The following is a 23,642-nucleotide window of genomic DNA, read 5'->3' as shown; positions in this document are numbered from 1 at the left end:
TATTTATTTCAACCGTATAAAGCATATCAGGCCAATCATAGACAAGCAATTGACTAATTTCGTTTGAGTGAATTTTGTTTTTTCTGCTTCCTCCTACCCTCTAACTAGTCCTACACATTATTACCTCTATCATGAACAACTTTCGTCTTCGAATCGTTTGCGTATTCGAATCGCCATCAAAAGATTTAGTACGAAAACTGCAACAGCGCCCTTGTGAACGTGTCGTAAAGTGAACTTAGTATGAGTAAGGGTTGCACGAAACTTATTTTGAGAATCAAAACTGTCACGTAATCACGTTATAGTTTAATTCGAAGATATCGAATTTTGTCGAATACGCAAAAGATTCGAAGACCCTTTCGTCTTTCAACTTTCAACTTTTTGTTCATGCTAGAAGTATAGATCTAAAAACATAAAAATGACCCTCCTTCTGGCGCAGGCGGGTAAAAAAACCGACCAAGTGCGTTTCGTGCTACGCGCAGTGTAGGGTTCCGTAGTTGTCAGTCGTGATGGACATGACGAAACTTTAAGGGTTCCTTTTCAGGACTACGGAACCCTAAAAACAGTCATTGGACTTACCTCTTTAGGAATACAAGTATTATATATATAAAAGGATTAATACAGTAAAATAAAATTATCACTACAACTTTTATTTATTTCATACGCATTATTTCCATTTACACTTACAATTATAATATTTTACTTTGTGAAAACAGTGAAATGTCTACGTTTATGTATGCTAAACGTGATTTTTACATATCTTCATGATTTACTATAACATAATTTTGAAAATAAGGATACTCATGGTGTAAATTTTTTCAAAGGCTTTTCCCAAACTATTTTGTATGTCCAAGATTCAGTCCCATACTAAACAATGAAAGATATCAAAAATTTGCATCAACAATTTTACAAAATGTATTATGAACAGCAATTAAATAAAATCTTGTTTTAAGTACATACACAACTACAACATGGGTTTAAAAAGGAAAATTGCGAAAATTTTCAGTTAAAATTAACGAATTTTCGTGTTAAGACCTTAATTACAAATTATTTTACTAAAAAATAATATCCTTTGCTATTATTTTATTGATGATGTTATTTTATTTCTATTTATACAAACATCAACTTTATTTTTTGGAAACAACGCCATCTATCGGAGAGTAGAGGTATCAAAAATGTTAGAAGAAAATCTACTCTTCTACAAAAGTAAACTGCACTCATTTAACTATAGTAGGTAATTAATTATTGGCAAGTAATTATGCTATTGTTATTCATCTAGTGTAAAATTATAATACAATCGTCATAATCGGTGTTCAAATGTCAGAAAGTTCAAAATCACTATTAAAAACATAATCTTTTGAGTATCTTTGTGACAAGTAAAAAAGAATTAGTATCGTCTATTAATTAATCTAAGTAAAGACCTTTGGAATTTGTACATGCCACTCCAATTTGAAAAAGGCACTACATATTAATAAAATTCATGTTGAGTTTGAAAAAGTAATGAAAAAATATTGTTACATACTACTAGTGCCATCTATCGGGGAGTAGTGGTAACATAAAATTTGCTCCGCGTGAATTCCGCAAGCCTTACATTCGTGTTATTTATGCTAAATTTAAATAAGAGGAAATTATAGACTTAAAATAGTTTTACATATTATTTTACCGTAGACGTCCCGACAGAAACTTAAACACATAGTAGCCGGTGGCGAATTGGAACAGTTTGTGCACCCAATACAACCTGGAAATAAAATAGCAATATTTAAAAGATAAAATGCTTAAATACAATTTTAAGTAAGTTCTAGTAAAGTAAGCAGTAGTTATTTTACCTCTCGAGCTTTCTTGTAATAATTGAGTAGGTAGATAAACTCATTTAAAAGTTTTAATGAGGCTATCGAAATTTTTCGCTCACCAGTGTGCTTACCATGAGTTTACGTTAGGTGTGCTCGCTAGCGACTGCGTAAAAAAATGACATTTAATTGTATGACATATTGTGCAGCGCCCCTAGCGGCTACTTTCAAGAAACAAAATCTTCATAGAGATTTTTGACGTACTCGCTAGCGAGCACACCTAACGTGAACTCATGGTAGGTACACAGTTGGCGCCACTGGCGAGTAACAGGACCTTACTTTACACTGTATCGCCACTGGTCATCATCATCATCGTTTCAGCCGTAAGACGTCCATTGCTGAACATTGGCATCTCTCTATCACTTCCATGATGACCGGTTGGCAGGGGCCTGCATCCTGCGTCTTATGAGGTCGTGGTTCACCTTGTGGGTGCAATCACGATATTCCTCTTATGGCTTCAGCAATCACCAGTTGGTGCCACAGGCGCCACTGTCTTAGCCCTAACCTATTTTTTTGACTAACCTAATCTAACGGCCGGCCGCCGGTTCACACATGTCCCCGTTTTACTGTTCCGTTTTATCGTGTACGTTTTTTTTCGTCGATGGCGTATGTAGTTGTATGAGCGACTTCACATGACACAGTATTCTGTATACAGTAATACATACATCGACGAAAAAAAAACGTACACGATAAAACGGAACAGTAAAACGGAGACATGTGTGAACCGGCCGTTACTCTACAATGACCGTTTTGCCAGCATGGAAAATGTAGGTCAAATCCTCCATTTGCCTGTGACAAATTAGTGGGTACACCTGTGGTGGAAACTAAATGACTTGATGATGATAAAGACGGTAGCCCTCATTGACTAAACTGAAACACTGCTCAAAAATGAACACTGTAAAGTCTCACCTCCTCAATTTGCTCCTGGCTTGCGGCAGCGACTCCTGCGTGTCCTTTAGTATAAACCGTCTGATCCCCAGCATATACGCTCCAATATACGTCTCCCAACTGAACTGTGCAGGCCAGTACGGGAACACAGCAGCGTCTTTAGTCTGGTTCGCTTCGGAGTGAAGCGCGGTCAGAGAGGAGATTCCGAACTGCCACTCTCGGTTCGCGAAGTATTCGCCGGTAGCGGCAGCTAACTTGAAGCGGCGGGCTATCTTCATCATGCTGCAAAATTAAGTAAATAAGTATAACTATTAAGTTAGGGAAGTGAAACCTTAACTTCCAACTCCTCCTAAGTTCTTCTGGGTTATTTTGTTGCGGGTCCAATGACAGTTTAACTTGACCTTCACTGGTTGGGTTATTGGCGGTCAAGCTGTAGATCCTGGCTTCACAGGAGTTGCAGCGGTGGGAACGAGAGGTGGGAATAGTCCCGTTATTAAGTTATCTAAAGACATTCGGAACTAGTCGTGTGGTTTCGGCAGCGTAGAATACCAAAATCTTGCCATGGATGTCGTAAGCGAGTAAGGGAATTCGCAAGCCGTCTGGCCAGCGTGGGAAGTGTAGGCCATATCCTCCATTTGCCTGCGATAAAATATGGCTCTTAAGGAGGCATCCAAAAAACAACCATTCCAAAATATTGAAATGAAACGGGACTAATCCCACCTCTCTTTCCCACTACCGCAACTCCTGTAGAGTCAGGATCTCCGGATCTGGTCGCCAGTAAAACCCAACCACCGAAGGTTGAGTAGTCCCTGGGGGATAGCTTATTTAGAACTCGCTACTTATTAAATCAAAAGATTATAGGAGTTTGAAATAGAGGTACTAATATCGATCTGGGACTGCATGATTTCAAAATATGCATTTGATTCTGGTAAATTAGATAAGACTGTGCTCCTGCAGTGGAGACTAAATGACCAGTACGGCTAGCATGAAAAACTTTCAAGTTCGAATCGTTTGCGTATTCGAATCGCCATCAAAAGATTTAGTACGAAAACTACAACAGCGCCCTTGTGAACGTGTCGTAATCGTAAAGTGAACTTAGTATGAGAAATGATTGCACGAAACTTATTTTGAGAATCAAAATTGTCACGTTATCGTTTAATTCGAAGGTTGAGTATCGAATTTTGTCGAATACGCAAACGATTCGAAGACGAAAGTTGTTCAGGTACTGATGAAGATGATGATGAAAAAGAAGAAGAAAAAGAAGTTGATGTTAACAATGATGAAGAAAAAATCTTTCATACTCACATAGCCTTCCTCCCCTGAGCTCTCAACACCACATCATACAGGAAAGCTGGTAAGAAGTGGCAGGATACCTCCCAGAACGTGTTCAGGAAACGGGACTCCGTGAATCCAAAGTTGGGGTACCACATCACATATCTGAAAGAGTTTTTATTTTGTTTAAAGAAAGAAAGAAATAATACAGGAAAAGAAAAGGATCTAGCTGCACGAACATTCTGAGAAAAAAGGAGTTCGAAGTTAAGGTATTTCTTTTCTGCATAAAGTGGACCACAAACGAAGAAACCATACAAAAAAGGTAAATAAATACCTATGTGTAAGTGAGCTTTAAAAAAAGATAATAACATTACAGAAAACCCATGAGTACTATGGAAAATTATCACATGAACTTTCGGAGGAGAACTTGTAGACTTACGAGCCCCCCCTTATTTCTTGTATAAAACAACTATAAAAGACAATAAAATGGTGTCTTACTTGGTAGGGTTCTCTCTCGCCCATTTAACGCACAGTCTCGTCATTTGCCCCCATTGGAGGGGCTTGATGGCTCCTGAAGTCACGTTGTAGACCGGGCAGCGACCAGGCCTGGAAAGAACATACAAATCATGTAACTTTTTACCATGATTCGGAATAATAATATGGGCCTTCGTTTTGTCATCGTAGTGTATAGTCTGGTCTGCGAGCACGCAGAATTTTTCCAGAACATAATTACGCGCGAGCGATAAGGATGGATAGCTTGGGGTCATTGGACAAAATTCTACGTGCTCACATACCGGGCTTTAGTGATTCGTTCACAGCTTCTGTCGCTACTCACGGGGAGAGCCCAAGCAAAGGAGTCGCTCTACGAGAAGGCTTACTGCATTTCTCCCTGCCCTGCGTGCCCAAATATCTGCACGCAGGAAGATTTAATGAATGCTACTGACAACGCCACTCTTGTAGCAGAGTTTTGGGCTGACGCTGTATAGGATTGTTGGCGACACGACAAGAAGAAGAAGATGTGTGTGTGCCGGCGCTGAGAAGTAGCCGAGAAGCGCAGGACCCATAGTTGTTGAAATCCTTTAAGAAAACCTTTGTCCAGCGTCCATTGCTCGTCTTTTGATTGAAACGAGATCCAGAAAATACATTTAATGGGTAACACCCTGGAATACATTGTCAGTGTGATAGCGGTCAAAATACCTGCCTTTTGCTGACTGCTTGAATTACTTAAAAACCTGATAATGAAGTAACGAGGTCTACTTACTGCCTGCAGCCTTGTCTCCACGCAGCCAGGATGCAGCAGTTGACGACCACGTCCACAGGCACCAGGTCGACCACGTACCGCTCCTTGCAGTACCCCGAGCGGTAGGTCCCGCGAGATATCTCCATTATTATACCTTTTAGAAAAAGAACATGAGGTAAAAGGTGAATAAAATAAATTATAACAGCAAATAAAAGTAAATAAACACGCTTTGCGTTTCTAGTTCTTAAGGTTCGGCCAATTTCTAGTTCTTTAAGGTTTGGGAAAACCAATGCGCCATCGCGCACGAATTAGAAATAGTACTGAACTGGAATTTTCAATCTTCATACATTGTGTAACAAAAAGTACAAAAAGCTTCATAACTGTACGAAGAATTCTTGGTGAAGATAGTATTTATAGGACTTACCGGTGACTCCAAAAACGTTGTCGATCCATCCCGGAAATGGTTCCTGGAAGGCCGCGGTCACTGAAACAAAGATACATAATAAATAAAACAAAAAAATATGTGAGTCTCAAAAGTTCGTCGTTCGTTTCAGCCAAATGACGTCCACAGCTGGACAAGGCCACCCCCAAGGATTTCAATAACGATCAGTCCTGCGCCGCCCGCGTCCAGGTACTTCCCGCGACCTTTACCAGATCGTCGGTCCACGGGGGTTCTCACACTACGTCTTTCGTCGTGTTGTCGCCACTCGAGAACTTTTCTGTCCCAACGGCCATCAGCTCTACGAGCTATGTGCTCAAAATGCGTGTCGATCAATTTTCAGCTGGTTTATATGCATAGCAGCTTCTTGTGAAAATAGAAAGCCTAATGTGCTATTCTGATGTTTAAAATATGGCTAAGTGACATGAATTTTTAATAGGGTAAAGGACTTTCTTAATATGAGACATTGTAATAAAAATAATTGACTAATTATTTTTGACATCATAATTTTAATTGGAAATTGTAATTTTTTTGACATTAATAGTTAATCTTCATTATTAACATTATTATTAAATTGTAAATATTTGCATGCCATTTATAGTAAGGTATAACATGAGCACAGTTATTATTATTATCTATCTACATATATGTATATCACCATGTTTTAAGCAAATAAATTTATTTGATTTGATTTTATTTTAAAACATAACTTTTAACGTTACAGCTAAATTCGTGCAAAATCAACTCACTTCAAAACAATCACTCAACAACTTTTGGTTTCAGAAACAAAATAAATAAAGGTCATAAAGGTTGATGCAAAGAAAGAAAGAATAAGATTAATATTATTAATTTTTAAAATATTTTTTTTGTAGTAAATAAAGTCGCTCTATTACAAACATTTATGTAACATGTCAGTTTTTAGCTTGTCCTGCGTCTACATAATCATCATCAGGTCATCTAGTCTCCACTGCAGGAGCACGACCCTCTCTAATTCACCAGAGGCAAATGGAGGACTTGGCCTACACTCCCCACGCTGGCCAGACGGGTTGGGGAGGTCTATGTCTACTTATAAACAAAATTGCGTCATAAGAATGAAGCTAAAGGCTTCTTATATAAAATGAGGTCACTAAAACTTTCCTTTTTTACCGTGGAACAGACACTGGCTTATTATTGATAGCTAGTGATGGGACACCTCGGCCATTCGGCTTCGATCGATATAATATCGGCTACTTTAAAATTTGTTGGTTCGTTTAAATACATATAACTCAAAGGTGACTGACTGACTGACTAACATAGTGATCTATCAACGCACAGCCCAAACCCCTGGACGGATCGGGCTGAAATTTGGCATGCAGGTAGATGTTATGACGTAGGCATCCGCTAAGAAAGGATTTTACGAAACTCCACCTCCACACTCCACCTCCACACTCCACCTAAGGGGAGTCGCGGGCGGCCGCTAGTTACATATTTTCATACGGAGCAAACTATTAGTAACCAAGCAAATTAGGTGAAGTTGATACCTTTAGACGGCTAAAATGTGTGTGACTGCCATGAGTAATCTGTTCCAATTAATTATTAAAACAAAGTACTGCGTAGAAACAGCCGAAAGATTCTTAAAAAAGCAGGAATTATCTTCGCCGTTACGCATTTTTATACATGTCTTGAATTGATCACAGAAAGCCCGGTTATTTTGCAATTTAGGTTCTGGATAAACCTTTCTATTACCGTCCCTTTTGCGACGAATCACAGCTGCAGCCGAATCTTGTGTCCCAACACTAGCGCTTGTGAATAGAACACGTGTATGAAATCGATACAGCCGATGATTATTTGATGAATGTCGTGGGAATGGCGGCAGACGCGTGTCATACATTTTGTATGAGAATGTATGGGACTTGGTTTGTGTGTGTACGCAAGTTTGGGGTAAAGGAACTAAGGGGTATTGATTATAGAAGGACCCTTGAAAAGTCTGTACTAAAGAATAATAGTGCCAAAATATTGGTCATCATCATCATTTCAGCCATAGGACGTCCACTGCTGAACATAGAAACATAACCGAACTGAAGTCGCTCACATAGCCTGACGGCTTAGCAAGCTGAAGTGGTAATGGGCAGGGCACATAGCACGCAGAAATATTGGTCAAAATTGAATAAAATATTTTTCATTTTGATTAATTTATTTGCTGTAAATAGGCTTTTAAAAACTTTTTACACGTCCCAGTATTCTACAACCCTACCACTGTTTCAGAACAATAAATGGGCCAGTGATGAGAAGAAGCAGCGCAAGAAACTCAGTTACCATTTTAAACTGACGTTTTAAATGTACCTATATTTGGATATCCCCAATTTTTGTGACAGACAGAATCTTTTTATATAGAGAAATATGAAATTACTGTTGTTGACACAAATTCAATTTTCCTTCTTCTACATATTTCCATAGTAATAGCAGTTCCAGTGTATTTGTTTCAGTCCTTTATTTATTTTGATTCCGACGATAGCATCGAAATGTCCATAGAAAGTCACTATAAACTGGAGTTCTAACAGCGACTTTCAATGTTAGATAATTACGTTTTTCCCATTGTTTACTTGCATGAAGTATCTACATAACTAGGTAACTATTTTTTGCGCATGACTACGATCGTGTGGATTTTTTTCATCTAAGGCCCGATTCGACCAAACTTTAATCCGAGAATAACTCCTGGTATACCTACTTAACTGGCACATTGACAGTTTCAGTATGGGAAATATGTCAAAACTAACGATTTTGTTAATAGGGATGATGACTGGGTAATGAAATCGAAATTCTATTTAGTCCGTAACACAGATAATTAGAAAATGTTAGACTCATATTTTTTATTTTTTTCCATAATCTAATAATTACAGTATTATATTGAATTGAAATGTCGCGTGACGTCACTTTTGAGTAAAAATTCTACTCAAGCGTGACGTATCGCGCCATTTCAACTCGATGTAGATGTAGCACTGTTATTATTTAATTATGAAAGAAAACAAAAAATATGAGTCTAATATTTTCTAATTATCTGTCTGACGGACTAATAACTGAAATTTTGTCATCTAGCCTATTATAAAAGAAGAGACCATCAAAAGATGGATCGGGCTGTTAATCAGTATGGATATGTATGAAAGTGCGCACATTACACCGATTCCGCGGTCCTTCTATTCTGCGGGACTGAAGTCGTACCTTAACTTCGAACTCCTCTTATGTTCTTCTGATTAATTTCGTTGCGGGTCCAATGACAGTTTAACTTTCCCCCGGGACAAACTTGACCTTCACTGGTTGGGTTATTGGCGGTCAAGCTGTAGACCCTGGCTACACAGGAGTTGCAGCGGTGGGAATGAGAGGTGGGAATAGTTCCGTAGCCATATTATGTCAATTATTCGCTTACGGCGTCCACAGGAAGGCTGAATCTAGCTAAAAAGATATTGGGACTTACCAATAGAAGGGCGCACGATGCAGACAGGCAAGTTGGTGTGGCTGTACACTATAGACTCCGCCAGGGCCTTCGTCAAAGTGTACGGATTGGGATGCTCGCCCTGGAAAAAAAGGTTCTATTAATCTTTTTCATCCAACTTGACCTCCACTGGTTGGGTTTTTATTGGCGGTCAAGCTGTAGATCCTGGCTACACAGGAGTTGCAGCGGTGGGGACGAGAGGTGGGATTGGTCCCGTTATGATGATGATTTACCTGCAAACTCGGTGCAATGACGTCAATGGTCTCAGCTGGCAGCATCTTGGTGCATCTCATGATGCTATCCGGGTCATAAGGCGGGGGGTACACCATCTCCTCGATATGGGACCGCGGGGCGTTGCTGTACGCCGTGGACACGTGGACCAAGGCCTGGAAGGAATATCATCATGAGATCTAAGTTTCTAATACAGGAGCATGATCTAATTTACAAGCAAATGGAGGAGTTGGCCTACAACACCAGGCTTTATTTTTTTAAACAACATAAATTCCAGCGGAAGGAAGTACTAGCTTTCCGCCCGCGGATCGCCCGCGTGGAATTTTGTCTGTCACAGAAAAACTTTATCGCGCGTGTCCCAGTTTCAAAAACCGGGATAAAAACTATCCTTTGTCCTTTTCCGGGACTCAAACTATCTCTATGCCAAATTTTATCAAAATCTGTTTAGTGGTTTAGGCTTGAAAGCAAGACAGACAAGCAAAAAAAAAACTCAAAACTCATTTATTTCTGTAAATAGGCTTAAAAAAGCACTTTTACTTTCGCATTTATAGTGATAGATTTAATCATCAGGTCATTTAGTCTCCCACTGCAGGAGCAAGACTGTCTGATTTACAAGCAAATGAAAGATTTGGTCTACCCTTAAGCTAGCCATGAGTTGGCAAGGACTGGTGTTCCTTAGTTGCCTTTTACAACATTCACGGGAGTGGTCTTCTTCTACTTAATAGGAAAATCTTTTACGAAAACCTGACAGGACATCATTTAAGTTGAGATACTTACTCGTAACTTATTTACTGTGTGCGCGACACATATTTTTCAGAAAACTGGTCTAGCTAGATACTGTTTTAGTTAGTCAGGGAGTAGCTCCAATAATAATCATAAGTATTACATAAAAAACACGTTGGAATAACAGAATATTGTAATTTTTGGAAGTGGCTCAGCTGGTGGACCACTCTCACTTCAGGTCTTAATCGAGAATTGCTTAAAATGAATAAACTACCTTCAGATTAGGCATATCCTCAGCCAGTTTCAGCATCGACGCTGTCCCTTGAACGTTCAGTGTGGTAGCCATGTGCAGCGGTTCAGTGAACCTCACTGTGGCTGCTGAGTGGAACAGCACAGTCACGTTGGCCAACAGCAGACGCTGTTCTGGGCTGACTCCCAGTTGTGGGGAGCTGACGTCACCGGTGATGGGTGTAAGCTTGCTGAGTCGGTCCGGCCAGCGCGCGCGGATTCGGTCGAAAACCTGGGAAAAAATTCTGGTTACACTATTTTGATAGTATAGAATGATGATTTTCATCATCATCGTCATCTCAGCCACAGGATGTCCACTGCTGAACATAGGCCTCCCCAATGATTTCCACAATGGCCGGTTAGTGGCGGCCTGCATCCAGCGGATCCCTGCTTTATGAGGTCGTCGGTCCACCTTGTGGGTGGATGTCCTACGCTGCGTTTTCCGGTACGAGGCCTCCACTCCAGAACCTTGGTGCCCCATCAAATGCCCAGATCAAGCGTGAATTTGTAGCTTAGCAAATGGATAGTGGTCTTAGGTTCTCCCGAAATAGACCTTGTCAGCGCAGCCTTCTTAAGTTAGCTCATAGTCTTTGATGCACTCCATAATCTCTAATCATTGAACTTCTGAGGTGTTGTTTGTAGCTGAACTAAGGAAGAAAGGAAAGAGCATGCTACAATGATCCTTGTCTCAATGAGGGGAAGTATCAACTAATTAGGGATATGATGTGTTACAGATCGATTACCACAGGTAAATGGAGGGTTTGGCCTGACTTCTCACGCGAAGTGACAATCAATAAGGGACATTTTACAGATATTAGCGATTACTAGAGGCAAATGGAGGAATTGGCTTGCACTCCCCACGATGGCCACAAAGTTGAGGAGGAAAACAAACTTATATTCGCATACTAGCTTTCCGCCCGCGGCTTCGCCCGCGTGGAATTTTGTCTGTCACAGAAAAACTTTATCGCGCGCGTCCCTGTTTCAAAAACCGGGATAAAAACTATCCTATGTTCTTTCCCGGGACTCAAACTATCTCTATGCCAAATTTCATCAAAATCGGTTGCGAGGTTTAAGCGGGAAAGCGTAACAGACAGACAGACAGACAGAGTTACTTTCGCATTTATAATATTAGTTGGGATAGTTGGGATTTGTACCTGAGTCTTTACTAGAGAATAGTGGGGGTGCTGCCACAGTACCACTGCACGGCATAAGTTGCTTCTTAGAAAAGATACAAACCTGGTTCTCAACCATCCATCAACATACCTGATTTTTGAGGAGATCCTTGTACCTCTGTTCCACGGTCAGCCCTCTCTTTGGTCTCATGAGCACATACAACGTGTCAATCCCTGGGCAACTCCTCAGGAGTTTCTCCAGGAGAGCCTTGCCTACGAAGCCGGTTCCTCCAGTCACTAGGACGATGGATCCATTGAAGAAGTCTGCTATGGACTCGACGCTTTCGTGGGGGATTTCCTGGTTCAGGTTGGGCATGGTCGGATCGTTTCCATTCAGGTTTTCCATGTTTCTGGAAGAAAATGGTTTTTGAAGACCAGGAAAAACTGCTAGTTTCGACTGTCTGATCGAAGATTTTTATTATAATCAAAGAACTTAACTCAGTAACCCTGGATTGCATCATCTAACTTGATCTTATTTTAACTAAATGTAACAAAAGTCAAACTCCATAGAATTTGTCGGCCGTTTGGTGTAGTTGTTCAAAACGGACTGCTGTGCCGAGAAGTACCGTAGATATCATAATCTTAATTCTTTTTGGAGAGCTAAGAGAGGGTTAGCTGAGAGTTCGAACCCTGCCTTGTGTTGTTTGAGATTATAGTTATAAGTTTAGCGTTTAACTCAGTTAGTGTTTGAGGCATGGGTGCGGCACGGGAGATTGACATAATTATGACGTGATAGAGCAAATAATCTGAAGGAGATCTGAAGTCTCGCTGACGTTTGAAGTTTCAAAAACACCCTCTCGTGCCTCGTCCATAGCTCAGGCACCTAGTTTACTTACTGGTAGTAAAATTCTGCTTTTTCTGCCATTTTGATGAGGTCTATAGGACCTTTGTCTTTAATTTGAGGTACGCTTCCACAATATTAATTCTGGAACAAAAGAAATGGTTTATATAAAAGCAAAAGGTCACTAACTGACTCACTCACTCATCACGAAATCTCGAATCGAAAATCGAATCCGTCAAAACTTTAACTTAACAAAAGGCCTTTCTACCACTTTTCGACTGGTTTGCGATTATACTGTGCACTTTGTCTAGACGCACTGGTCCGCTAGCATTATTATGTCATATTATCTAACTAGCGGCCGCCCGCGACTTCGTACGCGTGGATCCCGTTTTACCCCCTTAGGGATGGAGTTTCGTAAAATCCCTTCTTAGCGGATGCCTACGTCATAACATCTACCTGCATGCCAAATTTCAGCCCGGTCCGTCCAGTGGTTTGGGCTGTGCGTTGATAGATCACTATGTCAGTCACCTTTGAGTTACATATTTAGATAGATTATCTAATATCATTCATCTAAGATGTTATAATGCCTTTGGCATATTCAAATCATCTTCAAAATACAGGTTTTTGTGTTCTACAAACACTGCCCCAGATAGCTGACCGTGAGTTACACAACGTCCGGCCTACTCGTAAGTGCTTTCTTTAGCACATCCGTGTGAACTTTTATTTTTGCGAAATTTGTGACTTCGCGAAGGACAGACGCTGCTTCCTTATGTAAGCATCTATCGCAATAGAATTATCTATTTCCTGAGAATAAGGCAGATGGTGGGGACTGAGTTTGTTACGGCGCTTCTTCTCAGCACTTGCTAAAAGTTGGTCTCGAAGCGATGGTAGAGCAAAATAAATGAGGCAAGTATTAAAAGGTTAAGAGCGGAATTTAGTAAGTCAAAACAAATTGAGATTTATATAGCAATTATACTATACATAACCCTGCTACTGTTTCGAAACAATTATTTAAAAAAAAATCAGTTCATTGCGGGTCCAATGACAGTTTAACTTTCCCCCGGGACAAACTTGACCTTCACTGGGGTTATGGGCGGTCAAGCTATAGACCCTGGCTACACAGGAGTTGCAGCGGTGGGAACGAGAGGTGGGAATAGTCCAGACACCACAAGTTCCAAAACAGAAAACTAATTCGCGGTGTCTTTGACATGGTATTTTACCTACCTATTCAAGTATAATTTGAACAGAATACTAAGAACTGATTTGTATTCTAAGTTAGTTTGTTATTATCTAATGTAACTTTATGACCCGCTGGGTCACCGGCCTTACTTTTTTTATAATGTACAAGGTCGTGTTCTTAATATTTTCTATGCGTACCCTTTTCGGAAACCTTTTGCATTTTAAATTTTTAACGCGATTTTTTTCTCACTCTTTTTTTTTTAGATAAAATTTAGAATATGTTCTTACTCAATACTCAATACTCAATACTCAATATGTTTATTGCTTCCATAATACATAGTAGGTAATATAGGTGTTACAGTGTGATAATACAGTTAATTATGGACCCTGTTGGGCGCTGCAATTTAAAATATAAAATATAAGAGAGGAGGCTTTTTTAATTATTAGATTAATAGACTCATCTTATTTTATCATCTAGATATTCTTTTATAGTGTAATAACATTTTGTTCTTTTTATAGGTCTCATCATCTATATCTATAAGCGAAAGGTCATTGATTGACTGACTGACTGACTCACTCACTCATCACGAAACCTCAGAAACTACAAGTGCTAGGAGTCTCAAACTTTGCATGGGGGTTCCTTTTAGAACGTAGGTGCTCACTAAGACGGGATTTTGCCAAATTCAACCCCTAAGAGAGTAAAACGGGAGCTAGTGGCCGTCTTAGTATAATTCTACAAGATTTGGTATCGCAAACTTTTTTGTGTCATTTTAGAATGACTCATTTTTTTGCCAAAAAAAAATATTTTTTATAGGTCTCATCAATCATCATCATCATTTCAGCCATATGACGTCCACTGCTGAACATAGGCCTCCCCCAATGATTTCCACATCGCCCGGTTGGTAGCGGCCTGCGTCCAGCGCCTTCCTGCTACCTTTTTGAGGTCATCGGTCCACCTTGTGAACGTCTCACTAATCACTATATCAAAATTTATAAAAATTGGTTCAGCACCTAAGGTCTTAAAAACAAACTGATAGAATTACTTCTCATTTTGTATTAACTTTTTATTTTTATTATTATGTTACTAAACCTGTCTCATTATTTACCAACTGATTATACAATAAACTATTTTATTCTTACAACATTAACTAACTACATTTATTATGTTAGCCAATAAGATTTAATAGAATTTGACTCATAATTTCATACACAAAGAGTTTATTTGCCAATGTCATGATGATTAAATTGCTCACAAAATAGTGACTGAGTTTCTTGCGCTGCTTCTTCTTTGCCCCACGTTATTGTCCCGAAGCAGTGGTAGGGTTAAAATTATACTGAGACAAGTCAAAACGTCCCAGTCAAAAAATGTTACCCACAGTAGTTAATAAGAATTGTTGGATCCAAAAATAGGCAGTTTTTAGGTAAATTTTATAACAATTTTTAGGGTTTTTTGAGGATTTTGAAGTTGGACCCATAAAAAATTTTGTTTTAAAAACAGTTGACAAGCTTATTTAATTTTTTTTATGCATGACAAGGCAGGTATTTGACCGCAATTGCACCTGATGTTAAGTTAGATGCAGTCTAGACCGCGGTCTCATTCGACCATAAGATTATGTTAGTTTCTGGATATCTCAAGGTACCGAAAACTTCACATCCTATAATTTTTTGAATTCCTCAAATTTTTTGGTCACATAAAAATACCTTACCACCCATTTCTTTACCCAACTTGGCTCACACCACTACCGTGCACGATAGCACGGCATACAAACCCCGATACCTACCTACTTGTTGGGCAACTCGCATGCAACTTCTTACATAACACCAATTCACAATTTGTGGGTTTACCGACTTTATTATTTAACTAGCAGCCGCCCGCGACTTCGTACGCGTGCATCCCGTTTTACCCCCTTAGGGGTGGAGTTTCGTAAAATCCTTTCTTAGCGGATGCCTACGTCATAAAATCTACCTGCATGCCCAATTTCAGCCCGATCCGTCCAGTGGTTTGGGCTGTGTGTTGATAAATCACTATGTCAGTCAGTCAGTCACCTTTGAGTTTATATATTTAGATGTTTGAAGCAAAATGCGTTGACAAGATGATGATATGCAATTACGGGACTATTCCCACCAGGGATGTTATGGATATCCGTAACCGTAACCGAAACCGATTAAAAAGTTTCGGATAGTTTCGGCACAGTTTCGGATAAAGGTGGAGTCTAAATCTTATATTTTTTCATATTTACGGACGCAAGCCGCTACTAACCGGGTAACATGGAAAGCATTGGGGGAGGCCTATGTTCAGCAGTGGACGTCCTATGGCTGAGATGATGATGATGATGATGATTTGTTACTTGTCCGGCATTCCCTGGCATCATTATCATAGGTGTCGTTATAGTACATAAAGTGGCTATGTGGGTCGCGCAGCATCTTGCTATTTGAATTTTACATTTTTAAAATTCTAATATCAGTCACCGAAATTATCCGAAACTTTCGGATAATCCGAAATGATTTCATATCCGTAACCGTAACCGAAACCGGTATAATTATTCTAATATCCGTAACCGTATCCATAACCGAAACTTCATATCCTTAACATCTCTTACCCACTTCTCGTTCCCACCGCTGCAACTCCTGGGTAGCCAGGATCTACAGCTTGACCGCCAATAACCCAACCAGTGGAGGTCAAGTTTGTACCGGGGGAAAGTTGAAAATGATGTTGAAAGTGTACTAAGTTTGACACGCGTTTTGCTTTGCATTTCGGTCTGATAGAGGTCAAGCATTTAACACAGTCAGTACCTGAGGCATGGGAGGGGCACGGGAGGGGTGACATTTACATATTATGAAGTGATAGAGCATAAATCTGAAGAAGATCTCAAGTTAAAGTCAAAATTTCTTTATTTGTATAAATAGACTATTATATAGTGCTTACAAATCGTCAAATATTTTGCTCTTAAGGAGCCTCTACATGTTTCATAATCTTTTTGCCCTACAAGCGCTTCGAGACCAACATTTCACAAGTGCTGAGAAGAAGCGCCGCAACAAACTCAGTCACCACTGTCTGCCGGTTAATATAAATAAATAGAAAAAGCAGTAGTAGGTACATTTGATTCAGGAGCAGTTCACTGAATTTACCACGCATTCTTGTATGGTGTATCTTTTTTTTTTTTGCACAGGAAAATACTTTGCGTATACCTGCCGCCTCGGGGGAAGCGACGGGTTATGTGGGACTCCCTTGTCGGGTGGCAGCAATAGCGGCTGTCACCCGACAAGTATACCCACTAAAAACCTGCGGTGCACCCTCTGCGTTTTACTGGCACGACGTGGGGTCCTACAGATTCAGACCACGCCGTGCCGACGCATGGCCCAGCCCAGACAGGGTGGGACCGTGCAATGTGGGTGATGGGCCCTCCGGCCTAACATCCACTGGTCTCACCTAGGGAGGCGGAAGGAGGCGAGTGAATCTCCTCCTTCTTCCCCCCGGCCGTCTGCGCCGGAGCGCGTGGGCTTCGGGATCTACTTCCCTAGCCCGTTCCGCAGTCTCCTTCTGCAGCATCACCTCTTCGCAGAAGGAGACCAAGACCTGCCCTAGGTTAACACCTCTCTTCTGCCTCCACCTCCGAATGGTTCCGATTTCAGTTCCGGTCCCGATGAAACAAATTAAAAACTGTTTTGAATTCGATTCCCATGTGTGTGAGGGCTAGAAATAAGCTTTTAGAACTTGAAGAGCTTTATGCTAATACTAGCTGATCCGGCGAACTTTGTACCGCCATTAAGAAGTTATCTTAACTTTTGTCGGCCGTTTGGTGTAGTGGTACGAAACGGACTACTATTCCGGAGGTTGCGGGTTCGATTCCCGCACAGTACAAACATTTGTTTGCATGAATATATTTGTTTGTATTGGACTGGGTGTTTTCTATGTATAATATGTATGTATTTACAAAAAAAAAAGAGTATTTAAGTATGTGTACATCCGTTGTCTAGTACCCATAGTACAAGCTTTGCTTAGTTTGGGACTAGAAGCGCAGTGTAAAATATCCAAGGATATTTATTTATTTATAGCCTGTTCATCAGGGATGACTTAGGATTCTAATGATGAAAGAATTTTCCAAATCGGTCCAGTAGTTTCGGAGCCTATTCAATACAAACAAACAAATCTTTCCTCTTTATAATTTTAGGCAGAGTTGTACCACCTTAACTTAAACGGTAACTATGACGATAACCGGTGTTTTTGTATGAAGTTTGACAGATTTTTGACGTTTATTAATGTTAAAGTAAGATGGTGCATTCCAGCCTTAGTGTAGAATCTATACTAATATTATAAAGCTGAGGAGTTTGTTTGTTTACTTGAACGCGCTAATCTCAGGAACTACCAGGCCGATTTGAAAAATTCTTTCAGTGTTAGATAGCCCATTTATCGAGAAAGGCTATAGGCTATATACCATCACGCTACGAGTAATAGCAGAGCAAAAATGAAAAATGTTGCGAAAACGGGTTTTCACGCGTACGAAGTCGCGGGCACAGCTAGTTGTAAATAAAACCAAGCCCTGCATCGGCTTAATAATAATATAATCGGTCAGTATACTAAGAAGAAGCAGTGCAAGAAACTTTGTCACCATTGTGCATTGTCAGATTCGTTTCCATGGATTCGCAGTTTTTAAAATCTGGGGGCACGGCAGTGCCCCCACCAAGTCGAGCAAAAAAGCGGCACGGCCGTACCATCCTTTTCTCGAAGCAATTCAGGCCATTTTCGACCGCCTGTAACTTCGTTGTGGATAAAACTAGAAGGCTGAATTTTCATTAGCTATGCAGGCATTGTAAAGACACGGTATATTTAAAATTTCATTCAATTTGAACCAGTAGTTTAAGAATTATAACGAGTCAAAGTTACTTAATTTTGTCACTCACTGACTCACCGATCATCAAAATTCTAAGGCACTTCTAGCAGACCTAGAAGCTTCAAATTTGGAATATAAGTAGTGTTTGGTGTATGAATCAAGGAAAAACTAAAATATTTGGGGGCACGGTAGTGCAACCGCCAAGTCGAGTAAAATTTTTCAATTTCGGTCCAGTTTTCTAGATACATAACTGCTGTCTACAAAATACAAAAAGAAATGAGATTTGGGGGCACGGTAGTGCAACCGCCAAGTCGAGTGAATTTTTTCAATTTCGGTCCAGTTTTCTAGATACATAACTGCTGTCTATAAAATACAAAAAGAAATGAGATCCCATCAAAAACAATACTTGTCAAAAAAACCAAGTCTCGCAACTCAGTTGTTCTACGGTAAAAAGTTGTGAGATCCATGTAATACCAAGTCCAGGCCAGGAAATCTTTAACGTTTTACATAAATATATTGACTTGGCCATCGCATGAAAACACGTGTAAATTAAATTATTTAGTGCGATGGCCAAGTCAATAATTTATGTAAAACGTTAAAGATTTCCTGGCCTGGACTTGGTATTACATGGATCTCACAACTTTTTACCGTAGAACAACTGAGTTGCGAGACTTGGTTTTTTTGACAAGTATTGTTTTTGATGGGATAAATATTACTTAGTAATTTGTACAATACAATATTATTAAGTCAAGAGTCGCCTCTCGATCTAAATTTTTAAAATAACTTGATATCTTTATAAAATATCTGGTTCATCCAGTGTCTAAGTAGCTCAGATGGAAGAGCAGTCGCCCGGTAAGCGAAAGGTCGTGGGTTCGATTCCCACCTTAGGCAGTTCGGTTTCTTCGAGTTATTTTAAAGTTGTACAATACAAGTTAATTTATTTATTCTTCAAGTTAAACTGTGTGTGTACACTGGCTTCACCAATAATAGTCCAACATAAGACATGTTGAACTATCGACCATCGGCAGTTCGACAATTTAATTCTATGCCTTTGTTAGTATTGATCCTATGTTCAAACATTCCAATCATTATTGTATTACGTTTTTCTACTGTTTAATAGTAGATATGATACATTGTATTTGAACTAGCTCTGCCCGCGACTTCGTACGCATGAAAATACATAGTTTGAATAATATTTCCTATTTTGGAACATCTTTCTTTACTGCTCCGCCCCTATTGGCTATAGGGTGATGTTATATAGCCTAAAATCTTTCTGAATAAATGGGCTATCCAACAAAATAACAAATTTTCAAATCGGATCAGTAGTTCCTGATATTAGAGCGTTTAAAGTAAAGAAACGAACTCTTCAGCTTTATAATATTAGTATAGATTTTCACGCGTACGAAGTCGCGGGCACAGCTATAGTTGTATGTATATGATTTTCTACTGTACGAGTATAATACGAGTTGTAGAAATGATACATACATAGTATATTATGTTTTTTTTATCCACAACGAGGAAGCTCTTGGCCAGTATCTCACCTGATGGTAAGTGATGATCAGGCGATCAGGCCGAAGGTGGAAGCGAGTTTCACCCGGAATCCTCAACCACAGAGGAACTGGCTATCTTACCTCTAAATGCCGAAACACAACAATGCTGTTAACATTGGTAGCAACAACATTTAGGTAAGATGGTGGTAGCTAGCCAGGCGGACTTGGAACAAGCCCTACCACCAACCAAACCGAACAGAAAATTCTGCCTCCACTGGGAATCGAACCCGGGACCTCTGCGTCTGAAGCAGGTGGTCTAACCACTAGACCACAAAGGCGGTTAAATGTAGATATGAATAAACAGGTACACAATGTTTGTGGTAATTTCCCAACGAACCGTTACGCATTCTCATAAGTCTATTCTGAACACGGAATCATAATATGCAACCACACAATTTGTATTGCTTTGTTATTATTTAATCTTCAATACTACATTAATCTAACTCAAAGGTGACTGACTGACTGACATAGTGATCTATCAACGCACAGCCCATACCACTGGACGGATAGGGCTGAAATTTGGCATGCAGGTAGATGTTATGACGTAGGCATCCGCTAAGAAAGGATTTTACGAAACTCCACCCCTAAGGGGGTAAAACGGGATCCACGCGTACAAAGTCGCGGGCGGCCGCTAGTTAATACTATATGTGTACAATACGGCGAACTTAATGCCATAAAACCTTCGCTGCCAGTCCTTTTTTTACGTCGCTGCTTAAAGTGTCAAAGTGTCAATCATAGAAGCTCTATTCTATAGACCTTCTTAGCTTAATCCACTAATATGAAGGAAGCCATTTTATAATCTTTGTCGAAAACTGGGTAGTTGAGTCTTGAGCACTACACATCAAACAGAGAACGGGCAGCAGCGCTCTCTGAAAAACATCAATCTTTTAAACTGCAATCCAACCCGCGTGGGGATTATGGCAAATCTCTCCACTATAGAGGAGGCTCATAGTCCAGCAGTGGACTATAAAGGGCTGTTGATGATGATGATGATGATGAGTCTTAAGCTCGGTTTCCGCCAAAGCGGAGCGGAGCGGAGAAATGTTTTGAACAACCAATCATATGTCATTCAGATTGAATGAAATTGACAGAATGTCAAAAAATAATAATAATAACACAAGCATTTTTGCTTACCACGAGGGCTATTAGAACCATTGGTAATTTGTACATTGTATTTTTAGTAAAAAAATAAAAATAGGTAGACATGACATTACTTTTATGAGCAGTCAAAACTATAGATGACCCACGCTGAACTGTCCCACCAAACTCAATGACAGGGGGCGCTACCATCGTTCAACTATTATGGTTTCCAACATGGCAAAAATCGGAACCAGCTATCCGGTATTGACGGTGGCGCCCCGCTGTCAATGTCATGGATAGGACAGTTCAGTATTTTGGAACTATACCATAGATTTTGTAGAGCAATAGTCAAGAGTTTAAATAAATGGCGTCTTTTGTTAGCCAACTCAAAGTAATTTATCTGAATTTCATCTTCATCGTCATCAGGTCATTCAGTCTTCACTGCAGGAGCACGACCCTCTAATTTACCAGAGGCAAAAGGATCTGGCCTACACTCCCCAAGCTGGCCAGAGGGTTTGGGGAGGTCTGATGTTCGCTTGTCGCGGAAGTCTAAAGCTACGGCCGGACACTCGGGCGAAGACGGAACGCCGCGAAGGTTTTAGTGGGTATACCCCGTTCTTTTCAGGACGGAGCAGCGCTCTTTTCAGGACGGAGCAGCGCCCTTTTCAGGGCAGTGGTGACGGTGCGCAAAGCATTTCCTCAGCGATAAAAAAAGGCCTGATGTTCAGTCGCTTAAGACATCCACGGGAAAAGTGGTCTCGACTCTATGGGAAATTCATCTTATTTTATATTTGATTGAAAACTGAGCTTTTCAAGTCTTTACGTACGAGTTTAAACAAAGTGGTGGCTTACGTCCGTATTCTCAAACTTTACTAAGAGGTCTCACAGTGCACGTGGACACACAATAACCAATCACAGAGCTCTATTCAATGCTGTGCATTCGATTTGCTGCTTCACTTAAGCAAGCATCGTTTGTAAATACGGGCGTTAGCTCTTTTTGAACTACACAACGGATTCTAAAATGGTTTTCAATACTAGATAGAGTGATCATGAGGAAGTTTATATTATGTACTATAGCTTCCGGCGACATCGTACGCTGGATCCCGTTTTACCCCCCTAGGAATTGAATTTTGCAAAACCCCGTCTTAGTGAGCACCTACGTTCTAAAAGGAACTCCCATGCAATATTTGAGACTCCTAGAACTTGTAGTTTCTGAGATTTCGTGATGTGTGAGTAAGTCGGTCTGTCAGAGTCACCCTTTGCTTTTTTATAAAACAGCCGAAGCCGGGTCTGGTTACTAATTACTAACTAAAAATGAAATTATTTAATGAAATTTTGTTCGTAATTATTGGATAATGGTGTCAATAGCTTTACAAAGAGCTTACAAAAGCTTTAAGCTTACATAACATACGCCGTAACTACGGTTGTCGCAACTTAACAAACCTTTCCTTGTAGGAAAGCTCGAAGTGGCTTTATTGATTGTATCATTATTTATTAGTAGTTATAACTCCGTGATTCTATTCTTAGACTAAAATATTGTCTAGATTGTGTAGGCTTTATCCTCCATCTAACTAAATATAATAACTCAAAGGTGACTGACTGACTGACTGACTGACATAGTGATCTATCAACGCACAGCCCAAACCACTGGACGGATCGGGCTGAAATTTGGCATGCAGGTAGATGTTATGACGAAGGCATCCGCTAAGATATTCCAAAACTTCACCCCTAAGGGGGTTAAACGGGATCCACGCGTTTACGAAGTCGCGGGCGGCCGTTATTTAGTTAGTTAGTAGTAATATATATTTTGATTTTTGATTGAAAAAGCACTTTTACACGTCCCAGTATTAACCCTACCGCTGCTTCGGGACAATAAATTGGCCAGTGATAAGAAGAAGCAGCGCAAGAAACTCAGTCACTAGGCACATTCGAAAATTATAGAGACAGTGTTGTTTTGTAATACGGAGTTTAAATTAGAAATCTTCACATTTTATTGGTCAAGCTGTAGATCCTGGCTACACAGGAGTTGCAGCGGAGGGAACGAGAGGTGGGAATAGTGCCGTGAAACTACTTTTTTAGTAGTTTAAGTGTATTTCAGGAATGTAGAGTTAGTGGTTGAGTACGAAAGTACTGTGACTGTGGTTGCAGGTTCGGAACTCCTCTAGTGAATATTTTAAAATAAATACAGGTAGTATTTATTAGGAATAACGTGCCTTAATTTTATAAAAAAAGTAACCCCCTAGTTAACTAATTAAAAAAACTTTGTCAGTGTTAGGAGTTAGAATAACGTGAATAAAATGTTTCGAATTCATATTAGCACTTTTTTCAATTTTAAAAAACTAACTTTTAAAAACTACTATTTTAAAATGTTTAATTTTATTACAACCTTTTTTCACTCAATTTCTTTTGTTTCTATTAAAAACGAAATCAAAATTTCATTAATTTAAACAATCTACTTACCTCCAACATCACTTTACCTCAAAAAATCAATAAAAAAACACGGCAAATTCCCAAAAAAACATGCACAAAATCACACACTTAAAAACACACGGGACTCACCTCGAATATAGGGAAACGTTCGAAGGCGATAGTACACTATATCATTTTCGTGTGGTGCGCGCCAGCGGCCGACTCTAACTGGTAGAGCGCGAGGA

At 39.9% G+C, this 23,642-nt stretch overlaps 1 protein-coding gene, 1 long non-coding RNA gene and 1 other non-coding gene across 3 annotated transcripts in view; 2 read left to right on the top strand and 1 right to left on the bottom strand.

The window, feature by feature from the left end:
* LOC135085818 (uncharacterized) overlaps positions 1–23,642 on the top strand; it is a 194,186-nt gene that overhangs the window by 27,255 nt on the left and 143,289 nt on the right. The gene's annotated exons all lie outside the window — the stretch shown is intronic.
* LOC135085794 (putative fatty acyl-CoA reductase CG5065) lies at positions 645–23,642 on the bottom strand. Its single transcript, XM_063980597.1, has 12 exons — positions 23,548–23,642; positions 12,403–12,491; positions 11,658–11,916; positions 10,381–10,626; positions 9,386–9,538; positions 9,135–9,234; positions 5,669–5,728; positions 5,266–5,398; positions 4,503–4,610; positions 4,038–4,169; positions 2,754–3,014; positions 645–1,735 (listed from the first exon to the last, which is right to left on the bottom strand). The coding sequence occupies exons 2-12, from the start codon at positions 12,429–12,431 to the stop codon at positions 1,657–1,659; spliced, it is 1,560 nt and encodes a 519-aa protein (XP_063836667.1). The 5' UTR covers positions 12,432–12,491; positions 23,548–23,642; the 3' UTR covers positions 645–1,656.
* Positions 19,177–19,249, top strand: Trnat-ggu (transfer RNA threonine (anticodon GGU)). Its single transcript has one exon. It is a non-coding gene; the product is annotated as a tRNA-Thr (tRNA).

Source organism: Ostrinia nubilalis, chromosome 29 (assembly GCF_963855985.1).
Source record: "Ostrinia nubilalis chromosome 29, ilOstNubi1.1, whole genome shotgun sequence".
Lineage (NCBI taxonomy): Eukaryota > Metazoa > Arthropoda > Insecta > Lepidoptera > Crambidae > Ostrinia > Ostrinia nubilalis.
Note: the sequence above shows the minus strand (reverse complement) of the source record. Positions and strands in the feature narration are given on the sequence as shown.